Source organism: Colletes latitarsis, chromosome 11 (genome assembly GCF_051014445.1).
Source record: "Colletes latitarsis isolate SP2378_abdomen chromosome 11, iyColLati1, whole genome shotgun sequence".
NCBI lineage: Eukaryota > Metazoa > Arthropoda > Insecta > Hymenoptera > Colletidae > Colletes > Colletes latitarsis.
This window is the reverse complement of record NC_135144.1, coordinates 24,190,248-24,212,361: the sequence shown is the minus strand read 5'-3', so window position 1 is coordinate 24,212,361 and position 22,114 is coordinate 24,190,248. Positions and strand designations below refer to the sequence as shown.

Sequence of the window (22,114 nt, the reverse complement as noted above, 5' to 3'; positions counted from 1 at the left end):
CGTGCGTTTGAAATTCAATAGGCGTCTGGACGGAGCCCCACGAAACAGGTTCCTCAAGAATCTGACCGAAAGTAAGCGACTATTAACGGTAGAACGGCTGTGTACAAAAGTTATCATCCCCGGACTTAACGGCCGACGAGAACGGGGCATCTCTCGCACTCGGCTTGCTGCCGATAATAAAATACCAATGAGCCAAGTGGAAGACCTGTTTCCACGTCGGTCTCTGATCGAGCCCTGACTCCGGACGCTAATCCCAAAAGCGTACGTAGGTGGGCGCGCGCGTACCGCTCAGCTCTATGGTACCTGTCAAAAACTGGCGCTGCAACAATGCCCGTGAGCCCGGGGGCCCCTCGGCAGAAGTTAACCGCAGCACAGCAGGGCTGCAAGGGCCAGTTCGCCAGCTCGAACGGGCCTTTTGCGTATCGCGAGAGAAATAAGTCACCCAGCGGCGTAGAACCTCCGAAAACTCTCGTCTAATTAGTCCTCCGCGCGGAAACTACAACGAAGTTCGTAAATTTGTAATTTACATTCTTCGAGGATGGAGAAAACAATTTTAGAAGCTTTTACGTAACTGATCGATGCTTATTGGCAGATCTAAAGATATCAGAGATCGCATTGCCACATTTATATTTAGAATCTTTAACGATCCAAATGCGAGCTAAAGAAGAAACGACTTGGGATTGTTTGTCTTCGGAGGGAAAGCAATTGTATTCGTAATAATGACGCGTAAAAGTATTTTCTAACCGTTACCTACGTTTGTTTTCATTTTCGATTTTGTTAGTTGGTCGTTTGTTGGAAAATCTTGAATGAACCATACGTGGAGAACCGTAGCGGTCTTCACGGAACCGTTCGATAACCAAGGTACGCGTGCCTACGCCAGTGGGGCAGCAGGTCAATGCTGCCGTAAGGATCTTGGAGAGGACAAAGAGATCCTTTCCCTTCCCTGATTCTATCCTCCCGCTTAAAGAACTTCCCCCCACTATCGGCGAAGCCCCGTCATTGCGCTAATGCAACCGTGGCTGCGGCGAGCAACGTTGCTGCAACGACAAACTGCTCAAGCAGCTGCCAAACCCTACCCCTACCCCTTCATTCCCGTACAAGAGAAACATCCCCTATCGAAATGCTCGTTTCTCGAACCAACGCTGGCCAATAATTACCGAGCACGGACATTGTTACCCACGAATTTCGATCGTCATCATCGTTAACAGCGACGAACATGTCCGCGTCGTGTCACGCTGACGGACAGACTACCAATTTATTTATTTATTTATTTATGCAGTATTCACCGGTAAAAAGAATCGTTTGAGGTAGAAGAAAATAAATCTAAAATCTAGAGAAACCCTTCTAGGTCGATAAGAAAGAATAAAAATTCACAACTATTATTAACATCGATGTAATGATTCTATTCAGGCAATCAGATCGTTAAGGGTTCTGTGCTGCATTCGAATTATTTAAAAATGGGAACCATTAAGGTCTTTGAGTTAGAAGATTAAGGCGACAGGCAATAGATATTAGTATAGTCGTGATAGTAAATCTACAGAGATAGTTAAGATTACGAGAGGCTAGGCGTAAAAATTTGTGCTGAACGGTTTCGGTTTCGAGAGGTAGCATAAAAAAAGAGCAGAAGATTGAAAGCTTTCTATGTAGGTAAATATAGTGACTGTGTTTATAGTGTATTCGGTAATTAATGGCACAAGCGGCAATATGCGGAACAAAACTGAAAGATCAAAAAACTGATTTTCATCTTTGCCCTCTGTGGTCTGAAATTTTAGAAACGTTGACGGTGACGTTGTCACGAATATTCTGCGGCAACATGCAAGCTCTTCCGTCGTGAGAAAACGATGAAAAATTTAAATTCTTGTTCGCGTTTCCCGGAATCCGCGTGACCAGTGTTGCGCCGACAGAGAAAACGAAAATGGATGTATCTTGTGGGTCCTGGCCGGTGAAAACGAGAGCGCGGTTAGCGGTACGGAATTTACACTTGAAAGGTCAGAATTAACGCTTTCTTTTTCGGCCGTTTAGGGGCCTCGTTAGTACCATTGTCGCGACTCGCGTCCCGAGCCGATTCCCTGCTACGGACGGAATTCAGACGGTGCCATTATTCGAGTTGTATTTCCTTTTTGCGTGCTACCGAGTGCTATTTTGCGGTTCCGATCCGACGCACGGTGGCTATCCTCGTGTGTCCAAGTGCATCAGAAGCGAACAAGTGCGACAGAGAAAGCTCGTAGAAGCTTTTTTGTGAGTCCCTGTACATATACGTCTAATTGCCAAAAGCTTTCGGAGTCGCGGTGCGTAGATCTACTTACGACGATCGTCGATCTCGGTGGCACGCACAGATTCACTAATTGAAGATCATCGCGACCCTCGTGTAGCGTGGCCCTTCCGTTCGACCTTTCCTGAAAGTCCAACAAATTCTTAAATACCGGAATAGCGTTCGTCGTCGGTGGTGCATCGGTGCTTTGGTCTTCGCGACAGGAGTGACAGGAAAATGTTACGTTTCGGAGACGGGATAACGCTGACAAACGATCCTCCCTTCTCACGAGTAATCCCTTAACGTATTGTGTAAGGAAGACGTGTATATATAAGGACATATGTCGTCCGCAAATAGCATCTCAAACGGACGCTTGCGCCGTTAAAATCTTATATTTCTTTGTTGCAATACAAATATCGTTTACCTTGATTTTTTTTTTGCCTCGTTCTACCTGTCTGCTAGATTTTTTTTATCAGTGACTTCGTAACGTTTTGTTATGCTCGCGCTCGTTCGAACGAGACATTTGGCGATCGGTCGTTTTTAGTTACGTAATCCACGCGAGGTCCGTTTTAATCCAAGCTTGTTCGTTTACAGAGTCGTGCAGCTCTGTAAACTAAAATTTAATAAATATAAACGTTCGATCGAGAAATCTTATGGTAGAATAGGAAATAATAAAATTCTTCTGTTTAAATAAATACGTATAATTATACTTAAATATAACCGCAAAAATTTAAGTATGAGATTTAGTTATTCTAAGAACAAGGAAAGCTACCTTCGCTCAGAGTAATATATTTGCAGATAATTTGTCAGAACTTTATATCGAAAATGATTTAGGAACAATTGATTAAATGCTTTTCCTCAAAATAGAAACGGTGGATGCCCTCGTTCGTCGTAACCGGTCGTGTCACATTTTATAACATAATTTCAATACTGTCGCGTTACGGACCAGGACAAACTCGATAACCAACGGGCGTCCAGCTCGACATTGCCATATAACCGACGCATACGCGATTCTTCATTGGGTGATCGATTCCAAGAAACATTCTTCCCACCCATGAATCTGTCCAGCATTTCAAAGCTTCATCGTTCGCGAACGAAAGGATCGAAGGCCCTCGAACAATAAAGGAGGGGAAAAAAGTGTGCTGCTGCACACAGTTGACCGTACCTTTTCCTTCCTTTACAATTCTAGACCCGTGCGGCCAAGGGGGTGGTTAAGGGGGGGGGGGGGGGGACAGCGAGAGGGGAAAAAAATTTAGGGTCAAGCGAAGAGGTACTTGCGGATTCTCCAACAGTTGGTACTAATGATCCAACCTGGCGAGGTACATCAACGGTATCCGGTATCGTGTAACTCGCTAAGTGAAAATGCGCGTAGATCCTTCTAAGATACAAGATCACCGGACCGTCCTCCCCCACCCTGGTTCCCGGCGACCCTGACGGCAGCCTAGTCCTGCGAGAAACAATAAAAGCAGTAACTGGCGCGGACATAATCTCGCAGGACCCGCAGCCTCCTTCTCCTCGCTTACCCTACGCACACATCCACCGACGAAAGTCGCACCGACGCGAGAGGCGTTTCGTACAGATTGTCGGGTGTGCGGCGTGTCTAATCCTAATGCCAGAACCTCGAAACGTTGCACGACGCGTATGGTCCTTCGACAAAGGACCCGTGACGACGCTGGCTTCGAGGATCCTACCGGCCGCCATTTATTTACCCGAGTCCGACCCGACCAGCATTGCGCCTCCATTTATTTTATTTACGATCGTTCTGTTTCTCTCTCGATAACGTGTCTTCCTACGGGGCTTCATTTACGAAAAAATTCGTGTTAAATATTCGTTAAGTATGTGTTATTTGGAATAACTTTGTTCCCATCGTTAGCAGAAGGGGTTAGATAAGAACGAACTCTGGTTTTCAATTTTTTGTCAAAGCACAAATGGTTTTGCATATTATGATTTTGTCGTTTGTCGAAACAGCGACTTACAAATGGAACGATAAATATTTTCACAACGCCTTTTTATCAAAATAAAATACCACGGCACGAGCGTTGCCCGCGTGGCATCAATTTATGATGCACTTGGGAGACTGCGAATGTCCTTGGAAATTTAGACGAATACACGTATAAAGGATCTTTGCGTGTAGACGCGGCTGCAGCAATCAAACCTGTTTTTGAAGATCTTTCAGAAAAAGAATTAGTTGAGCGATGCACCGGGCCTATAATCAAAACAGTAACGAAAGCTGTAACGTCTATCCGTGGAAGATACCGTTGAAAAAGCTTTCGAATAGCGTAAAAATCGTCGAAATTGTTCCAAATATTGCCACGTATATGCTTGTTAATAACAGTACTCGATATTACGGATTGTGAATACTGCAAGAACCAAGATGGCTATCGAGATTAACGAGAATTTAATGCGTTGGAAAATTACGGGTATTTTAAAAAATATTAAAAGTCCAATTTTTCTATACACTATAAGTAATGTACTTTCAGGCGTCACAAGTACACTCTCTTCGAACATGTAGATGCACCGTAATAAATGTTTAAGCAACGATGAATATTTTACGTCTCCCAACTGATGTAACCTCTCGAGGTAGTCAGAGATGAAGACTCGTTCCTTGGAACCCTTTACCAGGGTAGCTCATCTTTATTGAAGGAGCTCGGCGTACCTGGTTTATTGACACTGTTTATTGCTTCTTTGTTTCTCTTCAAACATGTGTTGTTCATCGGCGCGCTTTTGTGTACAGTTGCTACCTTAAATTTTTAAAACGTAGGCGTGGCTGAATAATTCGTTTCGTTGAATCTACCCAGCAAGGGCGGTTGAATTTCGCGTGTCATTCCTTATGCAACGCTACGAGGGTCTGTGAAAATATATCACGTCCATTTATTTATTCGTAAGCGCAAAATTTCTTTCTCTTTCTCGCTGCATCGCCAAGAAAACGTAGAAACAAGAATGTTTGTTTTTCTTCGAGCACGCGTATATAACGCGTAATGTCTCGGGCGTACGATCGCTAGCAGAGTTTTTGGAGCCACCGGAACGACCTGACGCGGTACATAATTCGTTTCGTTGAATTCTAACAGGGAGAGCGGCAGGATTTCGCGCATCATCCTTTGGTAGTCTGGACGTCCGTAAAAGGACAACGCGTCTCTCTCGCACCGTCTCTGTTTCCGTCGACTTTTCGACTTTACGGGTACTAGTTCTCGACGTGAGTCCTGGAAAATTTATCTCTTCTTTTTTGTCTCTTTCCTTTTTGGTTAAAGGCAACAACTATTGCCGGAGTTTCCCATGCGGAGTGCTCACGGCATCGACACTCTGGAAGCGGTTCGTAAGTGAGCGAAAGGGAGGAGCACCGACGGAGCGAGAAGGGAGACTAATCGGTGGAAAGGAGACAGAGAGAAGAGCAGAGCAAGTGAGAATATATACCTGCTGGTGGATATTAAAGCGAACATCATACCCTCGTCACTTTTACTGGCCCTCGCTCCGTCTCTTTTCTTGGCCCCCCCGTTCTCCCACTTTCGTCCTTGTTACTTCTAGACACCCTTTCTCGCTCTATTCTCCACCCTCGTGGCATCTCCGTCTCTTTCTGGGTCGTTCTTACTGTATCCTGCAAGTTAAACACATCGAAAAGAGGATGCTGCGTGCGGCACAACTGCAAAGTCAAATCCAACGTTCCCCCTCCCGGTTCGTACTAACCCAACCTAAGCCGACCAAGATCCCTCGTGCACTTATGCTGCATTCCAGGCTTAGACGCTCGTTTCTACTCTCCATTTTCATCGTTCTCGCTTTACGGGTGCGTCGTTAGCCCTAAAAGCAACCCATGGCCGTGCTCCTCTGCCTCCTACTTGACGTCGCTGGTTTTCGAGAGGCTCACCTGCTCGATGGATCTCGGTCGCGACTTAATCCCCCGCAGATATCGTCGAACCAGGGTAAGCTTCGCGCTCACGGTTCCATAGGTGTATACAGGGAGATAGCAGAAAATATTATTCGCCATGTTGTCGCTCGTCGTTGAGTTTCGCCGTTCAAAGGATTTTTTATTTTTTTATTCAAGGATCTTACTTGATACAAGTTCGAGTACGTAAAAACATCGTTATCGCGCAACTGCAACATTGTTAAAGGCTATATTAACCGGAGTAAATTATTTTGACATTTCGCCAATATTGCAGCAGCTTCTTCAAGTATCAAACGACACACTGATATCGACGTGTGTCGTGCGGTTTAGGTCTATTTAAGGTGTCTGCGCTCCTGTCATGGTTCGTTGGTTACCAATCACCGAGCTCATGTCACGGGTCGCTGGTCACCAATCAGAGCTGTATTAATTGTTCGGCTGAACAACTAAAAAACTGGGAGGAGCGAGTTTCAGATAGGGTTTGAACGATAGCTACCGATGTCGTTAGGGTGCTTCGTTCATTCCAAAGATTCCTTGTATTCTCTAAGAAAATATTCAGGTTTGGCTATTATTTTTGTTTGGTCCAATAATATTCACTCTCAGTCGAGTGTTCGGTTCAACAATTAAAACAGCTTTGATTGGTGTCCAGCGACTCGTGACGCGAACTCGTCGATTTGTAATCAACGAATCATGTCACGAGCACAGATACCTCAAATAGACCTAACGCAAGACGTATCAAAGTCGATGTGTCATTTGAGGTTTGAAGAAGTTATCAAATGTATTATTCGGTACAAAAATGGAAGAAGATCAGTAGTTGCTAAATCGTTGTTTAGGCAATCACGATCAAATTGACAATTTATAAAAATATTAATTTATTGATGAGACGAATAGATAGATAAATTATTTAACTTATTGCTAATTGAAAATTTCAAGCGTTAACTTTATATCGACGCTTATGAAGTAACGAAAATTTACGGTATATACATTAATAAACAAAAAAGAATAAAAATAACGGTAATAAGGTAGAAGTGTAAATAGTAAAGAAGCACGCGAGCAGTAGACGTAAAAGAGGCAGACTACGAAGAGAGAACAAATAGTTGGAGGAGGAGGGGGAGGGGGAGCATATCGTGTCAGAAAATCAAAGGCGCAACAAAAGTCCGACTCGAAAGTCGCAACATGTGGTTACCGAGGCGGAAACATGCTGCAACCCCCGCTCTTCAGGGTGCCCGGGGTCGGCCTCTGTCGTCTCCGTGGCTCCTTTATCCCTCGTGCGTGTTCGATTTGTATCCGTCTCGAGGTATGCTCGTGCCTAAATAATCGAGCTTCGGCAAACGCGACCATTTCGTTCGTTTACGAGGAGAGGTAGCGAAGGATTTCGCCAGGCGAATTGAAAATAATAGCACCGAGGGGTTTGAGTCACGCAATAAGACCGACTCGTGAACCGTTTCTACCTACGCACGTGACGCGTCAACCCTGTCGGCAGATTATCGAGAGGAATGTCGGGTCTCGAGAAAAATGGGACCGCGCAAACTACGTTTTTTGGCAGGGTGTTATTATGTAACCGACCGAATGGTTAACCAGTGAACGTGACCGTGCAACCTTGAATTGCATCCTCGAGGAAACGTTTTCGAGCGTCTCGTTCTCGTACATCGAGAAGTTTTCCTTTGTTGGCCAAACACGTGGGAACCAATCGCACGAACGAATTTTCGATATTCTTTGGGCCTGTCGATTTTAGAAAATAATTGTAACGTTGGCGAACATACGATCGTTGATCCAGCTAAAAAGTAGAGAGAAAAAAATGCCATAAAATAATTGTTGATCGAACGATACACGTGTTCGTGCGTTGAAATTTCGTAATTAAATTTTTCGAAAGCTACGGAGTTAATGCTCCGCAAGTATCGGCGGCGGTCGTTTAAAGAGAAATATCGCCGGTTAGCGAAAAACTAGTTCTTGCGCGATACCGCTAGGAGCAACGCTTTTCTTGCAACATGTTGTTTCCTGATAACGCAACGCTGCTCGATCGCCCAGCTTACCGTTGAATTATTTTAACGCGTGTATTTAATCCAGTCGTCCTTTAATTACGAGACTCGCCGAAACTCCTACGCGTGGACTCGCAGGTCGAGCTTCATGGTTCGTTAAATCAGTGTTTCTCAAACTGTGATCGAGTACGCAATACCGTCTCGATAGGGTTATCGAAGTTTCTTTCTGAATTTAATTTGTTCTACGATACTTCCCGCAACCGCCACCAGATGGCTACGAGCAACACCTTTCTCACAAGTGCTCGACCGACCATCTATTTCTATATTTATGCTCCTCGACTGACCACCCTTCCTTTTCTTTTCTTCTGATATCTCGCTTACTTTTTCTTAAAACAGCAGGCCACCACAATATATATCTGTTCCAACGGATTAATAAAACAACGTATTTTTATAACGTATGTGTGTACGAATTCAATTGTATGCTATTCGTACGAATGTAGGATTCAATTTGTTCGGTGAGTTTAATTCGCTGTCGATTTTTACAAAACACGAATAGAAGTCCATTAACTGTGAAACGTCTAAATATAAACATTACTTACGCGCTGATGCAACTGTATTCCGTAAAAGGGTGTCAACGGAAACGCATTGCCGAACTATCGATCGACTGCAGTCGCTAGAATGCACAACCTGGCTAGCACACTTAATAAAGGAGCGTATACGTGTACTAGCGGAAAGTTGCAGCTGAAAAACGGGATAATCCAATAATTATCCAACGCGCGACGTTTATTCAATTTTTGTCGTTCAGCTTTCTGAGAAATGGTTGTGACACAATTCAAACACTGTGAGAGAGTAAGAGGCGGAGCCCGGAAGAAATGAAATTTCTCAAAGGCATCCAACTACTCGACGCGCTAACATCGTCGATTGTTCTTAGTTTTGCGTCGAACTTTGATACATCAACAATGAGAAAATAAAGGGAAGACATTTTAGACAATGTTGATTTAAAAAACAAAAATTAGGAGTCAGGAATAGCTTGTTAATTATATTTCGTTTGGTTCCATCAATTTCACCTAAATTTGTAAAAAATAAAACCTTTATCGTTTATAGTTTTATATCATGATTTGTGTACGTAAAAAAATAACTTCCTTCAATTCAAAAGTATCAAATCTTGAGGACAGAAGGATCGGATTGTTCACACAGGTATAGCTCTACCGAGCGATACGTATACCTTCGTTAATATTACTAGTTCAGTGATATGCTTTTGCACACATATTTCTAAGATTATACCCTTTAAGAAAATGCCAAGAAAAAAAAAAATCGAATTTTTTTGCCGGTTTAAAAAGACCCCCTTAAGGAACCTCCGGATCGTTATCTCGGAGTTCGATCGTTGGAAGAGGTTGGACGACGGAGGTGCCCGGAAGCGCGGCAGAGGAACGCGTCGATGGAGACGTCGGGCGTCGATCGATCGATCTCGTGGTCTAGAATGCAGTTCTCGCGACCGCGTAAACGTGTCCAGCGGCGGATACGCGGTCGTGTCGCCGCGCCAGCGCGGGGGACACCCGCCCGGACGACATTGTAGCGACTTGCGACATGCGCCGCAATTATCCACTCGCCGTCTCATTTGCGATTGTAATTAAGATCGGCCAGTAGCGCGGCGGACGCGGGGCGCATTCGAGCGTGCACCGATCGGGTCTGATTGCCGTTGTACGGGCGCGAGTTGCGCTTTCATTGCGGTGCTAACGCGACTAACTGCCCTCGCGCCGAGTTCTTCTTTCTCCTTTTCCTCGTGCCTACCGTTCGATCGAACAGGTAGACATAACGGGTAGTAGCATTTTCATTCCGCGCTCGAAAGATACGAGGGCAGTTAATCACGGCACCGTCGGGCCGAGAATAGAAATACTCGAGGAGAAGGTTCGACGTGGTCGTCCGTATCGCTACGATCTCGTAATTGCAGGTTACACGCACGACGAAAATCGTTCCTGCCTCGGAACGATCGCAGTTATCATTGATTTAATGAGCGCCGGTTGAAAATCGATTCAGATATTACCGAATGATACGATTATGACGATCCTTGGAACTAGCTCTGCGACGCGTCGATTTCCGGGGTCTTCATCGGCGAGCGAAACTCCGGGACAACGTTTTTCAAACTTCCTCCTTGGGGAATCTTCTTGGTGAACGGACTACTCGAATTTTTTTCTCGGAAGTGCGTAGGATTTCGGGGGTATGTGTCTATTCACCAAAAATGATTATTATTGACCCCTGCAACTAAAAATAATTTTTTCAGAACGATTTGAAAAATTTTCCGGATGGTATGGCAGTCAAATTGGTCCACGAGAGTCCATGAGGTGTAATATCTACTCGTATACCTCGTCAACAAATTGGTATTCTTGATTTTCGTCATATTTTGGCTTCTAGAATCTCCCATTAAAATTTTTCTCAAGGGGTGACCGGACACCCTGTATTTTACTTGAACGTTTCCTCGTTTAGTATACTACTCTTCTATTTAGGTACCCCTATCGTCCTGTCTATATTGCCTGTTTGGAAAGTATCCAACGCAAGTTCTTACGTTTTGTTGCATATAAATCGAAACAACATGCCTCAGAGACATGTATACGACTCGATTCTCACATGGCTCTAGGTCTGCTTACACGCGAACAGCGTGCAACAATGGCTGACTGGACTTGTATACAATGGTTTTGAATAGCCGTATCGACTGTCTAGAAATCTTGGAACTTTTTAAACTTAATGCTTCGCGCAAGACATTTGGGGAATTTTTCTCTTTTTTATTTAATGCCTCGTACCGCGATACTTGGCGACGGCAACCGTGGAAACCGTACTAGTGCCCATATCATGCTTTAAATACTTCGTTCGGATAGCTAGCTTTCTTCTGAAACTCTTTAAGAAACTTTATGTTTAACGCGTCCTTTTGAGAAGAAGGAGAAACGTCGATTCTAACGAATCTTGAGTTTAATATTTTTTTAAATTACAGTTAGAAGAAACTGAATCTTTCTGAATTAGCACCTTTTCACCATTATGTCCATCAATACAAGACATCATCGTTTAAATTAAAATTAAACGTAATTGATTACTAAATGGATCAGAATGATATCTTTATACGGGATGTTGGCAATTGCAACCGACTCGTACTTGCAAGCTTTCGCTGCGTAGATTTCACTTATTATACACATGTACATAAATCACTTGGGCGTGCCAATTTATATCGCTTATTGCACCATCGACGTTAATAATCCGTTTATCCGTTAATTTACGTATTTATTAAATATGTAAATCACGGGACTTTCCTTTCCCCACGTTTCATTTACGGTTTATTGCATATTATTGCCAAAGGATCGCTCTCACGATGGAGCTGCTCGATATTTCACCTCGTTTTTGAATCGTTTCACTTATTACGTGTTTAAATTGGCACGTGCAATTTCGTATCTTTTAAAACAGTGGAAAGTAGTAAGTCATTATTTCTCGTTTCCATGCGTTCTGTGCGCGTACACTAACTAATTTAACCTTGCAATGCTACATCTATAAATACCTAGGCTCATTAATGCCACACTGGGAAATATACATGTATATACATGATCTCACCATGAAAGTAAGCAAAACCAGAGTTTAAATGATCGACAAGAATCATTTTATTTGCATACAGTTTTCTATTTCATAGTCCATTGGTCATCAGGGCATAGACTCGTTTTATGACGATTGCAAATATTTCCAATACCAAATTTCAACAAATTTCCCAACAAGGTTTCCAGCAGCTCTATCAATCGTATCAATTTGCAATAATCTGGAGTAACAAAATGTTTCACAGATCTCGAAATAAAGAGAACACTTTTCGTTAAATAGTAATTCTGCAAAATACACAGCAACTGTTTAGAAATTGATCTTGGCCAAACGGAAACGTATCTTTGCATGCTCAGTTTCTAGTGCGTTATCGTTGTCTCGATCGTTTGCTAGCGATGTGCAAAATTCAGAAACAACCAACGGGAACGTTTATCCGACGGTAAACGATTTAAAATGATTCTGACGAGGGTAAAATTTTTATCGAGAAATATTAAAAGTCACGAGCGAAAGGATTAAAGAGCATCGTGCGTTGCGGGACGGACAATCGATCAACCAACGATGCGCTTCCGTTGACATATTTTTCGAACGATCGACCATTTTATCGCACGGCTGATCTCTGCAAGAAATTTTTTCCCCGATGAAGGGGATTGTTCAATTGCTCCGTGCACGGCCGATAATCGCAGCAACGATTATCGACGTTTCGGCCAACCGTTGCTGCGCAGAGATACGAGCTCATTATTCCAGCCGTACTTTATCTTATCTGCCTTGTAAAGCTGCTAAACGATATACGTGGAAACACTGGCCCCGTTTCTCTCCTTGTAACGCGGACAAAAATGATGTAAAGCAATGTACGACATGCTCGAAACGGGCAACGAATATTCCACCTTTGAACACGCTGTTTCGCGATTTAAATCCATTAGTATCACGATAAGCGTCAAATCTCTGCGACGGGTTTCACGAAACACTGCGGCACTCGTAAAATTAGAATTAATAAATTGGACGCCTCCATATCGAACGTTTTGAATCCGTTAAAGAATTTCGATATTGTTAAAAATTACGCCAAAACTTTTTGGCGTTCCGTTTTCCTTCGAATTTTTAAAATCGTCTCTTCGTTTTTTGCGAAACAAAAATATAGGGCTTGAAAAACTTACCGTAGAAAACGATGACGCCATTTGTATCGTAGGAAATGCTCGTCTAAAAAATTCTAGAGTTAATTTCGAGCAACAGGTGTCTCGTTACCGAGAAATTAAAATTCTGTCGTCGAGTAATGTTTATTATACTTAACCTATCACATTTTATACGAAGGGAACAGGCAATTAATGTTTATAGCTTGCATTTAATTTAATTTATTTGTATAATTGATTGCGTTTCCTGATTATTAAACTGGAGCTTCAGCTGCGAGTGTAATTGCTTGTACGCGATAGCACACGTTCAGCATTCGTTTCTTAAAATGTATTCAGAGGGAGACGTGTTCAGTGATTAATAGTAATTTTTTTTTTTTTACCTTCGTATCAATGTTCTTTTACGATCCGTAGACCATATTACACGCCTTTAGAAGCACAAGTTTTGATCAATAAACTTCCACGTACCTCCGATGACTCGCGAGGTAGAGGGTAGTTTCATCGCTCGAGCGTTAATTTTCGCAGCTAAAAGTTACTTCACCCTTATTTTTGCTCGTTCTACAAATCTTCTACGTAACTTATCTTCTCTTTCACGATCGATTCGATTCTCCTTGCAGCGTAACCTTAAAAGTTGGATCCTCTTTTGCGTTTTGACCGCCATCTTGCTACGTTGTGCATCTGCCCTTTCACGCTCGCGTCTCTTCTATTCTTCCCGTCATGTATTGTCGAATAAATTTAATTCACGACCAACGAATATGAATTCAAAAAAGAAATAGACCGATTATTTGGTAAAAATTGCTTTTAATGGAAACCACGACCAATTGTGGAGGGACGAAAGTAAACGGAACGTCTTGTAAAACACGTAATTCTTACGTGATAATAGTACTATTTTGATTAATCTTCGTCGACAACTATTTCCACTGTCTGTCCACTTACTTTTGTCCCCGAGTGTAGAGTAGAGTCTGCAAAACCATAAGAATATCGGCGTTTCACGGATGCTCGTTATCGGAAACACGGAGGGCAAACTTGCATGGTTTAAAAATAGAGATTCGGATTGAAGAGGGCAACCTTGAACATTTTCGGGCCAAGATCCGCCCGGCAAAGTACACGTATCTATTCCCATGGCGGTTTTATACGTATAGTCAGACGTCCCGGAATGCCGGTTTTATAAAATGATACACGCGTACCGTCCGATCAAAACGATTGGTCGGCCACGATTTCCGGGAATAATAGAACACGAAGGTCCGCTGGTCCCGCTCGTAATGAGTATAATCAAATCGATTTAGTAGAAAAGCAGCCGCGAGCTATACGGTATACCGTATACGCGGGCCCCCGTGCAGTTGAATTTGAATTTTCGACTGGACTTTACTCGACCATAATATTCACCGGTCACGAAGACGCCATCTGATGGACGACCAAATTGCCGGGTCCGAGGATCTACTACGAACTGCCCTTTTCTATTCGTCTGCTAGCCCTGCACTATTGTTCCGCCGGGCCCGTCTAGCTTCCTTGATAGTTTTTTGTGCACCGAAACACACCGCTACCGGCCAGAAATCCGCAAACGTTTTGGTCGCAGATGTTTGCCAGCGTCTGCCGCGTCGTCTACGGATTCGCTTTAATCGTTGCCGCTCCGCAAACCGCCAGACCCCTGGTTTCATTCGGCCAACCTGGTTGATAACTAGGTCGGGATAGTTTCTCCCGACAGAGTTAACAAAAGATACATTTAGGACTGTCTACCGCACACTCGAAAGTGGACCTACTCGACTGGCTGTAGGTTTTTGATTCAACAACAGACATCGTTCGTGGCAGGTTCGTTAAAATCGTTCAGCGGCGCTCGGTTCGATTTTTCATAAGTTTTTGCGAACTTTTAGTCTTGAAACGCTGTTTTTTCGGACTTAAGTTTATTTGTACAGTCATATAATACAATCAAATTATATGTTTTCAAAATTTACTTTCACTTTGTCTTTTTAAAAGTCTGATATCGATTTGCTATAATTTGTTTATATCGATTGGACTATCGTTTAGTTTTCTTGCACAATTTATTTACTCGACTTTAGAATAACGAGGAAGAGTCAAGTTATGGGTCGAAATATTTATATTTAAAAAACTATGTTTAATTTAGATAGCATAAAATAGATTAGTTGCAAAGAAACAGTGTTCTGTCGGAAACCTTCGAGACAAGATCAATCGTCGAAACAGCAGGAAAAGGGAACAAGAAGCATTTTCGTTTTCCCTCGACGTTGAACCCAGTATTAGTCTAAAAATTACAGCTGGCCTCGAGCTCCTAGAGTCTAGACACTGGAGACCCGTTCCGGGGAAAAATCGTGTACCCTCCAATAATTTCAATCCTGCCGGGTTTCAAGTCAGGACCAGGTATAAACGGCGACGCAGAAACAAAGAGGATGGGTGGTCGCTAGAGAGAGAAACACGGATCTACCCATCGCAGGAAGATGGAATTACCGTTTGGTCCAGCGGTACCAGCGTGTATATTGGGAGACGGTAGATTTATGTAGGTGCACGACAAGGAGGTATTAATGTGGCTAAACCTAAGAAAGTAGCGATCTATCCGCTGCTGCAGAGTCGAGCGTACACCACACCCGCTAGCACGAGGTTGCCTCGTTAAGAAATCTTTGTTCCTTTCGGTGGCCCCAATCGTGGTGAACTGCTGTCGTAAAAATCATTCGTGGAAGATTCGAGCCGATGCAATAAATTTTGTAAACCGGGGGGAGCTAAAAACGCTAATATATAAAAATGTAGTAATATCTGTGGCGCGCATTGTGCATATTTATAACGAATTTATTGTAAACACAGCACGCGTATTTGAATTATTTTCTAACATTACTAACCCAAACTTAAGGACTTCTTCCTTGCTACTCGTATTGTTTTAAACGTTAAAACTAAAAGTTTCAAATCTAAGCGTTGGAACACTTTCGTTGGCCACCGTATGCGTTTTCTTGTTGAAAAGATCCAGCAGCTGCTTCGAAACGAGCATCCTTGCACCGCATGTGGGGCACGAAAGACCGTCATGCGTCATATGTGATGCACAGACGGGGAACGGTCGACACGTAACGCGTCGTGGACGACAGGAAAATCACGACAAGTCATTATGTCACGTATTCGTAATGTCGTCCGGAATGTTCGCTCGATTATGCTGCGGCCAGTATAGGAGGCCGCCATAGAGAACCGTCTTTCGCCGAAGGGGGTCGAGATTATCGTTCGTGGGCTGGAAACCGGTGGATAACCCGATGAAGGGTTGCTTTACCGAGTCAGTGACGCGTGCCCGTTGCTAAAACACCCCTTCCACGGTTTATTATACCGATGCAATCCCCTCGAATCACGCCCGAGTAGTCTTTCAGCTGCTACGAACGCCAGCGTATCGCGAGCCTAGTTTGAATCTTCAGAGAAAGATTCCCTTAACCGGAACGCTCTAATTTCCATTCGCTATTCTGTGTACCGATGCACTCGGTTAAACGTGGCGGCAAAAGCGTTTCGAATATCCCGCAAAAAGACCGCCGACAAAAGAGATTGCGTCTGGCCGTTACCTGTGTCTTTAAAAATAAAAACGGATAGAGGAGGGGAAAGATACATAATAATAGCGCCAAGTTCCTCGTAATATATTTATCCGTGAACCGTCTGCCGATAGTCTGGAGTCCATGTTTTTAACAGGAGGCTGCAGCACGATACGCTGTTTCGAAACGCGCAGAAAAATTAAATTTTTACAAGTATATATAGAAACAATCGCATAAAATTAAAGTACCTCCTCATCCCCGAATCTTACTTTTGACAATTTTATGCTATAATTCTCTTTCGATGGTTTTTTTAATTAAGGTGTAGATTATATTTGTGATTCATGGATAATTTGTAGATGACTATTCGGAGTCGTCTTGGTTTTGGAACGTTCACGATCCACACCAACCGTCCAAACGTCGATCTCCGAGGAAAATGATCCACAGTCGGTGAGAGCAATCTGTAAATCCCTCGCTGCCAAAGTATGACTTGAAGTCGACAGTGTCTGTTCCATTCCTCCGATGAGTCGGACGAAAACGAAGAACGCTGTTAATTTTAATACGATGGAAACGAGGGGTACAGAAAGTGTTCACGCGTCGAGTCATATCAATTCGTTTGAAGGAGGCGTAGCTCGTCGGACCCAGGTACTCCAAAAGTCGTCGAGACCGAACAATACTACACCTTGTTCAACGAGACGATCCGTTTCGTCGCGTTTGCTTTTGTTTGCTGTCTCGTTCGTCGATTCTCTCGTTTCCCTCTAATTCGGCCTCGCTGGTAAGTTCGACGGGACGATAAAGTTTCGCGTCCGTGTTCACGAGGAGCGAGCAAACTTGGTTCTCGCCGCAGAACGATATTTCTTCGGCACGTGTTCCACGAAATCTTGCTCGTCCGTGTTCACGCGACTCCGTCGACACCTGGCCCCGGAGCTGGTGGTCGACTTAACGGCGGAACACGGAATAATCCTGTGGCCATTTGTATTTCCGCCTATTAATTTTGGTAAGGCGATTGTGTCTCTGCCCAATTTTTTCTCGTGCAGTCGGTCGTCAGCGTGGCATGGCAACAGAAGGTAATTCGAGCACGGTTAACCCGGGAACCCGGCGAGCAAGAAGTCCCTTATGCTCTCTAAGTACTTAATAAGGTCCGACAACAGCGTCCCTAAAGCCACTTTAACCGTGTGTTCCCCTTTGGGATTAAGGTTCTCGACATGCCGGAAGAAACGAAGGAGGGAAATACCCGATAATCATTTTCCAAACGCTCCTCTCTGTCTTTATCTCCTTGGCGAGCAGCTTAATGTTCGTTCGAGTGATCGCGACGAGCTTACGGTGTTATCTTACGGAGCTTATTAGATGCAACCATGGGTAATCGCGTGAAAAGCGATCCTCTCTGTTAAACAGTATATGAAAATATTTGTTTTCTGCACCGTATTCTATTTGTACTCGCGACAATGGTATTCGAAAGGATAAACAGCATCCTCCCAAGAATTCTACCGTTTTTCTTCGGTATTTTCTTATCCGTTTGACCCTGTTTCTTGAATGTATCGGAAGTCGAAAAACCGACTGCGGAACGGTATGAAAATATAGGTCAGAGTAATCCTCGACTCGATATGTTAATATATATTGGCGTATGTTAGTAAACTTTGTTTTTAGACGATTGGAATTTATTTTTACAGCGTAAGAATATTTAAAAAAAAAAAGAGTCTAGATTTATTTCCTTTAACATCTGATCTTGATGTGCAACGAATGTTTAAGAATGTTTTACGCTTACTGCGTAGTTGGGTGGTACAAGATCTAGCTATGCCACTTCTTGCACGCCACGATGCGTAAACTGAAAAACAACATGGCGTCGAAAGTCGTATGATGGACCATACAGCCGAGCGAGCAGACGTTTCCCTGACGTACGGTGGAATCATTATCGAACAAGACCAGGACTGAAAATGTCTCTTCTCGGTGCGAGCAACGCTTTAATCGCATCTTCTACTCCCGTACACCTAGAACTATCGCGGGGTCCCATCCGGATTGACCGCATTCTCACCCGCGTGACGTCAGCATCGAAAGAGATCCTCTTTACTGCGGCTTGCGGAGGAAGCTCATGAATTTGCGCCTGGCTACATGTCGGCTGGACGTCCTTAAAAATTCCCGGTGTTCGTTTATGGCCGGCTAATTAGATTTTTATCTTCATTAACGGCCCGCCCGGCGGAGCCAGTCCCGTGAATCGCCTCTCCGTTGACCGCGGTTCACGCATTGCTCCGCAGTCGGCTGTACCGGGTGTCTCGCAATTAATTCGCATCGATTATCGCTGCCATAGATAGCGGTTTTAATTTATCGCCGCGACCGCGAGATACACCAACGTCGAATTCCGACGATGGCCCTTTAATCTCCCGCGACGGGACAGATTTTCCGATACGCGATAAATTCAAATAAACAATTCGTCGGTGTCCCGACACGAATGCATTTAACAAAGAAAACCGAAGAAACCGTATTGCTCTCCTGTAGGATTGCAATTAATCGTTTTACAGAAATCTTAGGTCATCGTGCTAAATTGCAAAGTTACGAAAGATTGTTTATCCGAAAGAAGCGACATCGGTGGACGACTTCTCTCGTCATAGTCCGTCATTGAAATTTCTGGTAAAATAGGAAATGTCTTTTATCCAGCACGGAAGTAGGAATTATACAACAGATACAAACATTTGTATCTATCGAAAGCGACCGTTCTCTAACATTGTCCTTTTCGCGCAAGAATGCATAATCCTGATCGTCGACCTCCAAACGTTGCATCCATTTGAAACCGACTCCGTTCCACGAGGAATCGTCGTGCTACACGACTGGCTGTCCGAGAGATCCGCAACGAACCCTAGGTCTCGTAAATCTTCGAGGAACGTCCATAAAACGGCTGCTACCTCTTCCGTGTGGGACAAATTCATACGTGCAGCGAGAATGGCTTCGAGTCGATAGTGCAACGATTTAACACGATGCGCTACCAAGCTACATGGACTTTATTTTCATTTTTGCACGTTCTATCGCGAGCCTTCATCCTGCTTTCGCTCAGTTTCATGTATTTTCGATCCAACTACATCGCAATTGGATAATCAGAGTTCAGTTTACGGCGACAGTTCTCGCGCCCGCCGGCAGAGGGCTACGTTCTCTCACGAGTGCTCGAGTAGGCGCTTTTGTTTTTAAATTACGTTTGGTTTCTTCCAAGGTGTACGATATCATACAATGTATGGTAGATGAAAACAAGCATAGAAAAAACGCAGGCCTGCTAGAGTTGCCTTAGAGAGATAGTATTGATCTTGCATATACCGATGAGTCCCTGGTAGTAGGCCCAGGACGAAACGTTATTCCCTCTCGTATCCTTTCCTTTCCTCCCGTTATCGCGCTTGGTTCATCCTACAACAGCAAGCCGCCACAAATTCTCCCATCCGCTATCTTACGAGCTCGAAATGAATTCTGATCGCAAGACGGCGCTCGGCACGAGGGGAGGCGGGCGGAAACCGTGGATGAAGGGGTGGGGTTAAGGTGCAGGAGAAGGGGGCAGGTGCGTCGAGTCGAACGGGCTTTAAGTTATTCATGAATTCGTTTAATCGGTTTCTGCGCCTATCTTGTTTTCTAGGCTTTTACGTCGGGCTCGGTAATCAACGTTAATTCGTAGAAAACCGTACCAGTAACGAGGACTATAAATTCTTTATTAGCATGGTGAGACTCTCTCTTTTCCCTTCTCTGTCGCTTCGGCAACGTTCGTCCCCGCCGTTTCCAACGCGTACCCAGGCGAAATAACGAGAAACGTCTGAAGAGAAGAAGACTGTGTGCGCACCTTACCCACCAGCACTCGAGGATTAGTCGCGCCTTGAAGCACACCGTCTACGACCAGATTATTTACAACCTCGAGCACAGAGTAACCTTTTAAATCGCCAAATGTCTCGCCGCGGGAGTCTGGTCTCGCTCGATTCACGACTTCCTGATACTCGGATAGCCTGAATCGCGAGCGATCTAACGCGACGGAATTTAAACGTCGTCGATCCACCACGATCGCAACGACTCGTGACTCGGGACAGAGGAGAGAGATCGGTCGGGATTTAGTTTTGTACGACGATAACCGTAGAGAGGTGAATTTATGGAATCATTCCTCCGCGTCGTATTTCGTTGGACGCGTAGCACACCAGGAAACTGGACGCAAATTACGTAACGCGAGCGCCGGTAAATTATTTATTTCATCGTCGTTGCTCGCGCCGCGCCGCGCGGAAATTACTCCGAGGCTGGCTCCGCGAATCGCTAAACGATTTCTTACTTATCGCGAATGGTCGCGCGAATTCGTCGATGCGGAAAGATTGCAAAACGTCTACCGATAGAATTATCGTCGCGAATGGTTCTTCCTACGCGACGAATAAAAGGGTATCGAAGGGAAATGGAAGTGGAAGCGAGCCAGTATTCGTCGGACAATCGATACGACGACCTCATCTTCCGCATCGGGGGTTGGTAACACTGCCCGCCAAGTGTCTTCATTTTGCAATCTACACCGTTGACGAAAAACTTTCGATCGCCTTTTCCTTTTTTAAACGTACAGTTTGATGCAAAGCTATGTTGCAAAATATCAGATAATTTATTGCCTGTCTCGTTCGTATGATATTTCATTTCAACGTCTAAAACAAATTTTAATTAGAATTATTTTATGAAAAAATCATCCTTTGCAGTAATGTTTGAACTATTACTTAAACGAATGGAATCTTCCAAAATGGATGGTAACGAATCCTTCCTAGTTGGTACTTTGGGGCAAGAAAAATTAACACTGTTGGAAACTGATTTATTCGACGCATCGGTTAGGTTCTTTTCGGGGCGTTAACTCTTGTTGCTCTAAAACAGTAATTCTCAACGGAATCCACATGGTCCCCCGTCGAGCAACGCCATATTTCTTGAAGGCAAAAGTAAGAAATGTACAAATGGGGAGCTACAAAAAGTTCTGACCGAGCCACGAAAAGTATTGCTAAAATGTTATTATAACTCAACCTAAACGCAAAAAGTTAAAAAAAACATTTCTGGATTAATATAAGATAAGTAACCAGATGATTTTTGTCTATTACCACCAATAGTAACGACTAATCATTCACAAGTGAGTCATTACTTCAAAAAACAGCATTTATAATTATATCTGGCCTTTTAATCACAGACATGTTCCAATTATATTTTATCTTTATCTAAAATATACTTCCACATAATAATAATGTACGAGTACATCTTACTTTTCTGCTTTCAATCATAATATCGCTAATTTTCTCTTCAAATCGACAATCGCTACGAAAATCTTCACCAACTGCCGAAGAACTTCCCTCGTCGCAAGTTCCCCTGTCTTCCTAGCCCTTCTACTTTGAAAGAATCTGTCAAACATCGCATCCGACAATCTGTCCAGTCTTCAGATAGCACCTTGAGGGAAATCTTTACCTTTCCAACAGCGCATCGACCATCTAACAGCAAATACAAAAAGGGAGGAGTACCAAGAGAACTCACATCAGCAGAATCAATTGAAGGAGCAAAAAGTTGACGACCAACAGAAGAAGCAATTCCTCAAAGGAACCGAAAGCGAAGGTAGCAAGAAGATTGTTGACCATTTCGATCGTCACTGAACTTTCCATCACAGTCAGCACACTAAGAATTTTTGTCACTCGGCAATCTTCTTGCTGCCTTCCATTTTGCCTTTTTTAAGCAATCACTCTCTGGAATACATCATGAGCAAATCACACAACTAATTCAACAAACACAATTTCTGCCGTTAGGAGATCATCCAAAACACCTTAAGCACGAAAAAAATATATTATCGGAAT

General features: G+C 43.7%; 1 protein-coding gene across 2 annotated transcripts in view; it reads right to left on the bottom strand.

Moving 5' to 3' along the window:
* Window positions 1-2,182: 2,182 nt before the first annotated feature.
* Window positions 2,183-22,114, bottom strand: part of LOC143347850 (uncharacterized) — a 43,373-nt gene continuing 23,441 nt past the window's right edge. The window contains exons 3-4 of one of the 2 annotated variants that reach the window (XM_076777433.1): window positions 2,307-2,396; window positions 2,183-2,246 (exon numbers count right to left, since the gene is read on the bottom strand). In XM_076777433.1, coding sequence (XP_076633548.1) covers window positions 2,193-2,246; window positions 2,307-2,396 — 144 coding nt within the window. In that variant the 3' untranslated portion in view covers window positions 2,183-2,192. Of the gene's footprint in view, window positions 2,247-2,306; window positions 2,397-19,551; window positions 19,689-22,114 lie in introns of those variants that run through there. The other variant, XM_076777435.1, reaches the window with a different exon arrangement.